This window comes from Ranitomeya variabilis, chromosome 1, assembly GCF_051348905.1.
Source record: "Ranitomeya variabilis isolate aRanVar5 chromosome 1, aRanVar5.hap1, whole genome shotgun sequence".
NCBI classification, from domain to species: domain Eukaryota; kingdom Metazoa; phylum Chordata; class Amphibia; order Anura; family Dendrobatidae; genus Ranitomeya; species Ranitomeya variabilis.
Genome location: NC_135232.1, coordinates 200,184,919 through 200,197,299, shown reverse-complemented (window position 1 = coordinate 200,197,299; position 12,381 = coordinate 200,184,919). Strand labels below are relative to the sequence as shown.

Here is a 12,381-nt window from a genome sequence, read left to right as displayed (position 1 = left end):
GCTCCAAGGCTGGTGATTTAGAACCGCATCTCTTCAGAAGATGAGGGAGGGAGGCGAGCAGCCAACTGCAGTATAGAAATCGGTGGTCTGAATACAGCTGACTGGCATGTTAAAGGGAACCAAAATCGAAGATGAGCTAAGCCCACCAGCATCAGGGGCTTATCTACAGCATTCTGGAATGCTGGAGATAAGCCCCCAATGTATCCTGAAAGATAAGAAAAAGAGGTTAGATTATACTCACCCTGGGGCGGTCCAGGTCCGATGGGCGTTGCGGTCCGGTCCGGGGCCTCCCATCTTCTTACGATGACGTCCTCTTCTTGCATTCACGATGCGGGAAAGGTCACAGAGGCCCGGCGCCTGCGCACTGCAATACTTTGCTCTGCCCTCAACAGGGCAGACAAAGTACGCCTACGCCGGAGCATGAAGACAAGAAGAGGACGTCATCGTAAGTAGATGGGAGGCCCCGGACCGCGGCGCCCATCGGATCGGACCGCCCGCCCAGGTGAGTATAATCTAACCTCTTTTTCTCACCTTTCAGGATACATTGGCTGCTTATCTACAGCATTCCAGAATGCTGTAGAAAAGCCCCTGATGCTGTTGGGCTTAGCTCACCTTCGATTCTGGGGGTGACAGGTTCCCTTTAATGACTGCAAGATCTTATATATTGTAAAATAGCGTGTCTGTTGATACCAGGATACCCCGTTAATATGGGAACGCTGTGATGTGATCCTTTGTGAATGTCTCTGCTTTTATTAATTTGTATGTACATTTCTAACAAACCTTGTTCTGATTTTAGGTTTACTTCTTAAAGATGAAAACATCCATTCGGTGACACTGCTGTACCTGATGTCCATCCCTAGCTTCTGTATCCTGCTCCTGGCTGCCGGCTTGCTGGAGTGGGGGGTGCCATGGGAGAGCCCACCTGACTGCGACAGTAGACTCTGGCTCTTCATCCTTCTCAGCTGCTTGGGATCGGTCCTGTACAACCTTGCGGGCTTTTGTGTCATCACACTGACGTCCGCTGTCACCATTCATGTACTCGGAAACCTAAATGTGGTTGGGAACCTTGTCCTGTCCAGGGTGGTCTTTGGAAGCCACTTGACATTTCTCAGTTACACGGGCATTGGTCTTACCTTGGCTGGAATGTTCATGTACCATAATTGTGACTTTATAGCTAGATACATTGGCTCCAGACGTCCTCTTCATGCCAGAGACAAACATGTTAAGTCTGACTAGATCCTTCCTTACCCACTAAGCCTCATAGTAAGATCCTGTCAGGGAGTATGATGGCTTCTGTTGGTATTTGTGGCCTGATCCAACACGAAGAAACCGCGTGAAGGGACAAAGACCCACATCAATCTGGCATCTAAACCGTCCTGGTTTATCACGACATCTAGAGGGCACCGGTGACTAAATGTTTCTGTCAGGAAACAATATATTAATAGAATTTTGGCTCCTCGTTTTAGTTTTCTCTGTTTTTTTTCAGAGGGATAATATATTTTCTTATTTGTACGTCATGCAATAGTGTTCATTACTGAACACCGTGTTATTATACCTGCCAGCTGCCCTGGTGAGACTTGAGGAACATGCGTCTGTCATCAACCTTACTACATAACTAGTAAATGTGGCCAACTATAGATGTGTGGCCGTGGTTTCTGAATATAGCACACAGAATACTGTTCTTAGGTAGGAAAGCTGCCACAGATCCTACTGCCCACCATAGATTGCCAATTATTATCATATTTTTCTAAATGGGGAAAAAAAATGTATGTTGCAGAATGGAGGTAATATTTTATGTATTTTTTAAAGCCACAGTCATGAAATGTTCTAGAGGGAATCTCAGGTTTTTGCTATGTAATATGAGGGCAGCACAAGGAAGGGGCTTAAACACTGATTTCAGGGACGTGTCACTTACTAGTCTGTGTGCTGTTGTTTTAGTACAATGACTTTTATGAGCAGGAGGTTATCACTACAGGACTAGCTCCGGCATGCCCACTGGTCCAACCACGCCCCTTTCTCTAATAAGCAGCTCACTGTCAATATACAATGTACATAGAGAGCTGTGATGTGGGTGGGGTTAGCTTGCTAAGCTCTGCTAGATGCTACATCTAAAAGTTCTGATTGTGCACCCAGTAAACTAAGTGATACACCGCTGGAAGCTGGGTCTCTTTCCCTTGCTCTCAGATTAGGTAGCAAAACCTGGTGACAGATTCAATTTAAATATGGGCACCTAAGAGATTTTATCTTATACATACTATTACATCAAATGTCTAGGCATCCATTTTTTTATTTAGAACTCTAGTGCACCTAAAATAAAACTAAGCAAATACGCCTTTTAAAATATCCTGCCATTTTGTGTCTGCAGCTGCTATCCACACTTATGTGTCTCCATGGTTACAGAGTACAAACAAACCATATGTACAAAATGATCCTACAATTATCAACCCGCTTTCATCTGTCTCCTACTTCTTCATAATATGAATTAGGTAGCTTAAAGCTTGCCTACACTCTTATAAGAAAATTATTAGACCACAGGACTCATTTTTCGAACCCCTCTGTCTGTGATTTGTCCTGTAACCCTCAACAGAGACCACCCCAACTCCGTGCTGCTGGCTCCACTTAAGTATTCAGCACCCTTGTCCTGCGGCCAGGCTGCCATCTTCAGTTCGGCAGCGAGTGCGGTAAATCCTGTGACTCTCGCTCCTGCACTGAAGACGGCAGCCCATCAGCAGGACAAGGGTGCTGAATATTTTACCTGCCTGTTCTTCACGGGATGATCTCTACTGGCTCAGCCAGCGATTCTACTACTTCATATAACCTCTCTGCAACAGGGCAGCTCTTCCTCTTCTAGTCTACTCTGTCGATGCAGAAGTCATGATGATTGACAGTTATGCAGTGGGGAGCTGGCTGTCAATCAGCATGACGAGCAGAGTGGAAGAGAAGATGTTGCTCTGTCGACGTGACGTCAGCGGAAGAAACGGAGTTGCCGGCAGGAGCGGTCTGTGACCACTATGAGCTGGCAGAGATCAGGATCGGGCAGAACAGGCAGGTAGTTAGCGACTCCCTGCCCATTAGTTCTTAGACTAAAGAGTCGGATAACCCCCGTTAACTAGATCTGGGAGTATAAGAGGCCTATGAAGGTGGAGAAAGTGACTTTTTGTCCCGTTGCCAAAGTACGTCTGTAATATAAGTCGCAATGTTTCCATTTCACAGTGCGCTACAGCACAATGTACATTTCTATAGGCCCTTATTCTACTTACACTACATTAGTGCAGGATGGATACATTCATAGAAAAGGTAATAGTAGCAGAACAAATACAAAATATATTTATATTTTTTGCAAATGTTATTGGTGACACAGAAGTCACATTATTTATAGACCTTTATGCCTGACTGCATCCTATATTTTGTATATACATGGGAGATATTTCGATGTAATCCCATTGAGCGCTGTCCTCAATGTATCAGCACAATCATTTGCCCCACGCTAACGTTACTGTCTTAGGGTAAGTCTCCACGTTCAGGATTGCATCAGGATTTGTTCAGGATTTTCCATCAGTTTTTGTAAGCCAAAACCAGGAGTGGAACAATCAGAGGAAAAGTATAATAGAAACATATGCACCACTTCTGTATTCATCACCCACTCCTGGTTTTGGCTTACAAAAACTGATGGAAAATCCTGACCAAATCCTGATGCAATCCTGAACGTGGAGACTTACCCTTATGTTCTTGCCTTATGTCTCATTTTGTCATCCAGGTATACTGTAAGTTCATTAACTTTGATTATTCTTGATAGGAAAATGCAATGATATATTTTATTATTAGGCATCCTGTTGTAAATGAAGTTTCTGTGGAATAGATTTATCAGTGTTACTGTATTCAGTAAATATCTTATTTATTATCTGAAGATGTGCCTGAAACATTTATGTCTTTGTCATTTAAGCCATCTCACATGTAAAAGAAAAATATCGTTCTCATGTCTTTTGGGATGGAAACTAGCATAAAAGAGCAGTAACAATAGGCACACCTCCACAGAAATATAGCACATTTTATTAAATATAGTGTGCCACATATTAAAAGCAAAATGTCCACAACACTTATATCCAATAAATAGGCATGCAAAACCCACAAAAACATATGTATTGGTAAGGGTTCAAACGCAAAGTATACAGAATATCTATCTATATATATCTTTTTTGAGTCTCTATAGAGCTATGTGGATATGCCAAAAAAATATCAGTCTGAAATAGTAAGCTTATGGTCAGAAAATAGAAGTTAACTATATAATGCATATATAATACCAATCTCAGGAGAAATATATATTGATTTGCAAAAGTATTCACCCCCTTTACCTATTTTGCTACATTACAACCTGTGTTTAAATATTTTTGTAATCCAATTTGTGTGTGATGCTGATGCATCAGCACTAAACAGTCTAAGTTGGTGAAGTGAGAAAAATCTAGGCATAAATTACATTTATGGGTTCAGATAACTAAAAATTGGCATGCGCATATGTATTCACCCCTTTTGCTATGAAGCCCCTAAGGGTATGTGCACACGCTGCGGATTACTCTACAGATTTTTCTGGACTGTTTTTGGTAAATCTGCAGTTTTACACCAGAGGATTCCTATTATGGAGCAGGTGTAAACCGCTGCGGAATCCGCACAAAGAATTGACATGCTGCGGAATAAAAGCTACGTTTCCGCGCATTTTTTTTCCACAGCATGTGCACTGCGGATTTTGTTTTCCATAGGTTTACATGGTACCGTACAACACATGGAAAACTGCGGCGAATCTGCAGCGGCCAATCCGCAGCACAATCCGCAGCAAAATCCGCAGCGTGTGCACATACCCTAAATATTTCTGATGCATAAGTCACAAGCTTAATGAAAGGAAGTCCACCTGTGTGCAATCTAAGTGTCACCTGGTCTGTCAGTATATACACACCTTTTCTGAAAGGCCACTGAGGCTGCATCACCATTAAAGGGAACCTGTCAGCAGGATTATGCACAGTAACCTACACTTTGTGTCAGGTCAGCGATCCGATAGTTGCTACTAGGCAGGCACTGATTAAGCAACAACCACAAGACGGATTTCATAAACCAAGGTATCATTTTAATCAGTATAATGGCGCCGACATGACACTGTGTGTAGGTTACTGTGCACAATCCTGCTGACCGGTTCCCTTTAAGCAAAAGGCACCACCAACCAAGCAACACCATGAAGATGAAGGAGATCTCCAAAAAAGTCAGGGACAAAGTTGTGGAGAAGTACAAGTCAGGGTTGGGTTATAAAAAATATCCCAAACTCTGATCATCCCCCGGATCACCATCAACATGGTACCACAACAAACCTGCCAAGAGAGGGCCGCCCAGCAAAACTCTCAGCCTGGGCAAAATGGGCATTAATCAGAGAGACAGCACAGACACCAAAGGTAACCCTGAAGAAGCTGCAGAGTTCCCAAACAGAGACTGGAGAATCTGTCCGTACAACCACAACAACCACCTCCATAGAGGCGACAACCAATTGGAAACCCGATTGAAGAGTCTAAGCTTGGAAGATATATAATAAAAGACCTTAATTTTTATAGATTGGGTACATGGTAGCAAAGAAAACAGAACGTACACATATAAAATATAGACATTGAACCATTAAAGGTTCTATAAAACAGTTATGGCCGCCTGACACATGCCAGGTGTATGTATGTATATATGTATGTATATATATATATATATATATATATATATATATATATATATATATATATATATGTATGTATATATGTATGTATATATATATATATATATATATATATATATATATATATATATATATATATATATATGATCCAGGTTCTCTTGCCTTCTCCAAATACAGTTTTTTTCCAATAACCCATTCATCATCAGATTGCCCGGTTCCTCAACATCTGACGCAGACCTTGTTAATCCAGGAGACGTCCAATCCAGTATGACTCTCCTTGTTCATGACACTCTCATGTTTATTGAGGTAGGCACTATAGTGTTAATAGTCTTGCCCCAAGGACCACTGGTATATTATTTCCAACAGGGCAGAGCCAGGTTTGAACCCCAGTCTCCCAAGTTGGTTGTGCACTTTAACCATTACGCTATAACAGCCACCTAAGGCTACGTTCACATTTGCGTTGTGCGCCGCAGCGTCGGCGCCGCAACGCACAACGCAAACAAAAACGCAGCAAAACGCATGCACAACGCTGCGTTTTGCGCTGCATGCGTCCTTTTGTTCATTGATTTTTGACGCAGCAAAAATGCAACTTGCGTCCTCTGCGCCCAGACGCAGGCGCCGCAGGGACGCATGCGGCGCAAAACGCAAGTGCGACGCATGTCCATGCGCCCCCATGTTAAATATAGGGGCGCATGACGCATGCGGCGACGCTGCGGCGCCCGACACTGCGGCGCACACCGCAAATGTGAACGTAGCCTAAGGGTACCGTCACACAGTGCAATTTTGATCGCTACGACGGTACGATTCGTGACGTTCTAGCGATATCGTTACGATATCGCAGTGTCTGTCACGCAGCAGCGATCAGGGATCCTGCTGAGAATCGTACGTCGTAGCAGATCGTTTGGAACTTTCTTTCGTCGCTTGATCACCCGCTGACATCGCTGGATCGTTGTGTGTGACAGCGATCCAGCGATGTGTTCGCTGGTAACCAGGGTAAACATCGGGTAACTAAGCGCAGGGCCGCGCTTAGTAACCCGATGTTTACCGTGGTTACCAGCGTAAAAGTAAAAAAAAACAAACCGTACATGCTCACCATCTGATGTCCGTCCGGTCCCTTGCCGTCCGCTTCCCGCTCTGACTGTCTGCCGGCCGGAAAGTGAGAGCAGATCACAGCGGTGACGTCACCGCTGCACTCTGCTCTCACTGTACGGCCGGATCTGTCAGAGCAGGAAGCGGACGGCAAGGGACCGGACGGACATCAGATGGTGAGCATGTACGGTTTGTTTTTTTTTACTTTTACGCTGGTAACCACGGTAAACATCGGGTGACTAAGCGCGGCCCTGCGCTTAGTAACCCGATGTTTACCCTGGTTACCCGGGGACTTCAGCATCGCTCCAGCGCCGTGATTGCAACGTGTGACCGCAGTCTACGACGCTGGAGCGATAATCATACGATCGCTGCGACGTCACGGATCGTGCCGTCGTAGCGATCAAAATTGCACTGTGTGACGGTACCTTAAGGTAGGCATTATAGTGTTAGGAGCCTTGGGGTATATAATTTACTTAATTATTTGAATCCCAGTCTCCCCTATTGTAGGCTGTGCACTTAACCATTATACTATACCAGCCACTATTGGAAATGGATAAAATCCTGTGGGACTTCAAGATCCAGACAGATAAGCAGGTGTTGGGTAACCAACCAGACATTGTGATAGTAGACAAGGATCAGAAGACAGCAATGATAATAGATGCGGCAGTGCCAAGTGACAGGAACATCAGAAAGAAGGAAGATGAGAAGCTGGAGAAATACCGGGACCTCAAAGGAGAACTGGAGATGATGTGGAAGGTGAAGGCAACAATGATTCCAGTGGTGATAGGAGCAGTGACCCCTAAGTTGGAAGAATGGCTACAACAGATCCCAGGAGCAACATCTGAATCCTCTGTCCAGAAAAGCGCAGAACCCTCAAACTCCCAGGCCTCTGGCAGAGAATGAGAATATACACTCACCGGCCACTTTATTAGGTACACCTGTCCAACTTCTTGTTAACACTTAATTTCTAATCAGCCAATCACATGGCGGCAACTCAGTGCATTTAGGCATGTAGACATGGTCAAGACAATCTCCTGCAGTTCAAACCGAGCATCAGTATGGGGAAGAAAGGTGATTTGAGTGCCTTTGAACGTGGCATGGTTGTTGGTGCCAGAAGGGCTGGTCTGAGTATTTCAGAAACTGCTGATCTACTGGGATTTTCACGCACAACCATCTCTAGGGTTTACAGAGAATGGTCCGAAAAAGAAAAAAAATCCAGTGAGCGGCAGTTCTGTGGGCGGAAATGCCTTGTTGATGCCAGAGGTCAGAGGAGAATGGGCAGACTGGTTTGAGCTGATAGAAAGGCAACAGTGACTCAAATCGTCACCCGTTACAACCAAGGTAGGCCTAAGAGCATCTCTGAACGCACAGTGCGTCGAACTTTGAGGCAGATGGGCTACAGCAGCAGAAGACCACACCGGGTACCACTCCTTTCAGCTAAGAACAGGAAACTGAGGCTACAATTTGTACAAGCTCATCGAAATTGGACAGTAGAAGATTGGAAAAACGTTGCTTGGTCTGATGAGTCTCGATTTCTGCTGCGACATTCGGATGGTAGGGTCAGAATTTGGCGTAAACAACATGAAAGCATGGATCCATCCTGCCTTGTATGGAGCATCTTTGGGATGTGCAGCCGACAAATCTGCGGCAACTGTGTGATGCCATCATGTCAATATGGACCAAAATCTCTGAGGAATGCTTCCAGCACCTTGTTGAATCTATGCCACGAAGAATTGAGGCAGTTCTGAAGGCAAAAGGGGGTCCAACCCGTTACTAGCATGGTGTACCTAATAAAGTGGCCGGTGAGTGTATATGTTAATATTAGAACAAAACATAGAAGCCATAAACAAAACTGGCCACAAAAGTGCTCTAACAATACCTATAGAACAAATAATGTGATATCATATATTGCACATAACCTGGGACCTGTGATAAATAAAGTGCAATACAAAGTTATATTGCACATGCCCAGTGTATCATGTGTACATGATCAATCACTGGTATGTATGGAGGATATGGGTAGGGAGACCATGAAACAAAAAGTAGGAGCTAAAAATCCCTAGATCTTAGTTGAGTCCTGCAGGCGGTGTAAAGGTACCGTCACACTAAGCGACGCTGCAGCGATACAGACACAACGATGCTGATCGCTGCAGCGTCGCTGGAGAGCTGTCACACAGACCGCTCTCCAGCGACCAACGATGCCGAGGTCCCTGGGTAACTAGGGTAAACATCGGGTTGCTAAGCGCAGGGCCGCGCTTAGTAACCCGATGTTTACCCTGGTTACCAGTGTAAATGTAAAAAAAACAAACACTACATACTCACCTTCGCGTCCCCCGGCGTCCGCTTCCTGCACTGACTGAGTGCCGGCCCCAACAGCAGAGCGGTGACGTCACCGCTGTGCTGTGCTTTCACTTTACGGCCGGCGCTCAGTCAGTGCAGGAAGCGGACGGCGGGGGACGCGAAGGTGAGTATGTACTGTTTGTTTTTTTACATTTTACACTGGTAACCAGGGTAAACATCGGGTTACTAAGCGCGGCCCTGCGCTTAGTAACCCGATGTTTACCCTGGTTACCAGTGTAAAACATCGCTGGTATCGTTGCTTTTGCTGTCAAACACAACGATACACGGCGATCTGACGACCAAATAAAGTTCTGAACTTTAATCAACGACCAGCGATATCACAGCAGGATCCTGATCGCTGCTGCATGTCAAACACAACGATATCGCTAGCCAGGACGCTGCAACGTAACGGATCGCTAGCGATATCGTTTAGTGTGACGGTACCTTAGCGCTCACCGTTTCAGTGCATTCTTCATTAGAGGATATGCATAATTCCACACCTTAGTTTATTTCATATATAAGGGCTCATACAAAAGGGTGTATAATTGGACCATGTCCATCACAGAGCACACACAGAGAACACAACTAATTATGGTCGGTGTTCCAGAGCAAATGGTCAATTTTCCATGTGGACAGATGACCTGCATAGAAAACAATGGATGCTTGCACTACTTTTTACTGACGAGAGAAAAGTATTCAATATAAAGGTAGCTGCGGCGCGTGTCCGCAATAGGAATGAGTACACTGAGCCAGTGATCACAATTTGCAGGCGAGACCTGGTTTTCCATAGCCTTCTGAATCCAGCCTTAGGATTCGCCCACATCTGTGTATATAAACTCGCTTAGATTCTCAGCCAGAAAAGTTGGCGAGTGTCATGCGTTTTTTTCCTCACGTAGCATCTGTATGTCATGCGAGTGTGCGTTTTTTTTACCTACCAACCGTATTACATCTGTATGACATCCGTATGCAATGCTTATAACATCATCTTTTACATACTCTAGTTCTCTGTCATTTCAAGCTAGTTTTCTAACTAATAAAACAATCTTATATACAGAGATAGATGTCAGTGATATATGCAACCCGCGCTTTGGGTGCACAGTTTTCTGTACTTGTTTTTAGCTAATACATAAATAAAAGAAAATAATTGGCATAGGTTTCCCCTTATTTTTAATAACCAGCTAAGCAAAAGCAGACTGCTGAGAGCTGGTCTTAATAGTCTGGGAAGGGGCCAATATCCATGCATCTTCCCAGCCCATTAATATCAGCTCACAGTTATCTGCTTAGCCTTTACTGGTTATTATAAAGGAGAGACCCCTCCAAAAAATGACGTGGGGCCCCCCGTATTTTTAATTACTGGCAAAGGCTAAGCATCCAAGTGCAAGCTGATTTGCACCTGGCTGCTTAGCCTTTGCTAAAAACTTGCAGATGAGCATGGCCTCATTGAATAACATTGATGCGAGTGCAATGTGATCTTTTCTCAAATTGCACTCTCCGATTTTATATGCAGATGTGAGCAAATCCTTAGACAACAAATGTCTTTCAATTTATTAGCAGCATCAAAGTTTTTGTTTTGCCTGAGAGATTATTTCACAGGATTAGCATGGGCTTGGCCTGGAAAATTCCATAGAGAATGCAGGGGTACTGCAGCTGTTCTCCCAATTTAGACTGGGAATACTCATTGGCGATTACACAGGGACATTTGAAGATCACTGAGACGCTACAGCACTAAGCATTTCTTCAGGAGACACTGACCAGACTGTGCACATGCGGCAGGTGAGTTGTCACATGCCATAGACATTATGCACTACATATATCTAAAAGGCTGATACCCTAGAACACTGACTTTATTATTTCTTTATGTAGGATATACTATTTTTCAAAACTTTTATGCTGGAATTCTGATGTGAAACCTTTGATGAATCGGGCCCATTGTGTCCGTGTCAATTTTTTAACATTCATGTCATGTGTCATCTATTTGTCTTGCAAGAGAAAATCAAAATGAAATTTTCTCCAAGCTTCTCCAAGCAACAAGTCATTGAAAAAATAACACACAAATGCAATGTGGATGGCATGTGTGCTGTTTTTTTAAATTCATGAACCTATTCAACCCATTCACTCGAAAAAGGTCGCTTGAGACCAAAACGTCTATTTTTTGTATTTGTTTACATGAACTGTAATTAAAATTAAGGCATACATTAAATTTTGCGTGCCAAGTTTTTTCGCAAGAGAAATTGACATGCTGCAGATCTAAATGACGCACCTAAGGTCAGTCTCCACGAGCGATCCGCAGGTGCACATAGACGCACAGTGGACCATCCACTATGCTGTAACATCTGGCCGTTGCAGTTTTGACGCTGCATAAATATTCAACCTGAACGTGGGAACATATCCTAAAAACTCATCGAGGACACACAGCCTGAGAGGGAAAGATATTTCCTTCCATAGCAGAGTATTGCAGAACTGGCTGAACTGGTTACTACCGCTCTGTGCTCACACGTCATATGATCCCCGCCTGCATTGCGGCCAAAGACACAAGTCAATAAGTAATGTTACTTGAACTCCTGGTCTTATTTTAATGATCGGGGATCTTTTCCACACTACAGGGAACATTTATACAAAGAAATGCAACAATTAATCCAATAAATGCATAATAAACAAAGACAATTACAACAGAAAAAATGGTGTAATATGCACCAAATTTTGTGAACCAATTGTGCAACTTTTCACCTGAATAGTCACATGCTGCAAACTTGTAGAAATCTGTGACGGCATCACTCATCCTACAGATATTTTTATTTCTGCTACAAGTTTGCCATATGTGAACATATCTTTACAATAAGTACACAAACTTTCCCCACTACCATCTGGGAAAATAATGCAGTTTTTATTACTGTGAGTTTTTCTCATAAAAATCGATTGATAGGGCATACTGTTGATTCAGTAAATCTTTGCCCATTGACCGTACCTACAGAACTAGTGGTGATTTTTCTAACCTGCCTCTAAAATGCAGTGTGATGACTTGTGCTGTGTTGCTATGTACTCAAAGTATTAATGCAGATTGGACGTAATAATAATTAGCACGTATGCAAGTGAAAAACCTGCAGACGTGTCAGTTTTTTTTTGTGCAGCACGGACAAAATGTGTGCCGCACACGTGCACACTGATGACACACGGATGGCATCAGTTCGTGCTGTTCCCAGGCTCCGGCGGCTGAATGCAACTCTCATCATTGTCTCCTGAGATCAGCTCGA

The 12,381-nt window shown here is 43.8% G+C and overlaps 2 protein-coding genes across 9 annotated transcripts in view; both read left to right on the top strand.

Moving 5' to 3' along the window:
• Positions 1 to 1,458, top strand: part of SLC35E4 (solute carrier family 35 member E4) — a 32,366-nt gene extending 30,908 nt beyond the window's left edge. For all 7 annotated transcript variants that reach the window (XM_077291824.1, XM_077291813.1, XM_077291859.1 and 4 more), the window contains exon 3: positions 797 to 1,458. In XM_077291824.1, coding sequence (XP_077147939.1) covers positions 797 to 1,236 — 440 coding nt within the window. In that variant the 3' untranslated portion in view covers positions 1,237 to 1,458. The remainder of the gene's footprint in view (positions 1 to 796) is intronic.
• Positions 1,459 to 10,694: 9,236 nt separating this feature from the next.
• LOC143808843 (synergin gamma-like) overlaps positions 10,695 to 12,381 on the top strand; it is a 28,490-nt gene continuing 26,803 nt past the window's right edge. Inside the window, exon 1 of one of the 2 annotated variants that reach the window (XM_077291963.1) lies at positions 10,695 to 10,903. In XM_077291963.1, coding sequence (XP_077148078.1) covers positions 10,895 to 10,903 — 9 coding nt within the window. In that variant the 5' untranslated portion in view covers positions 10,695 to 10,894. The remainder of the gene's footprint in view (positions 10,904 to 12,381) is intronic. The other variant, XM_077291982.1, reaches the window with a different exon arrangement.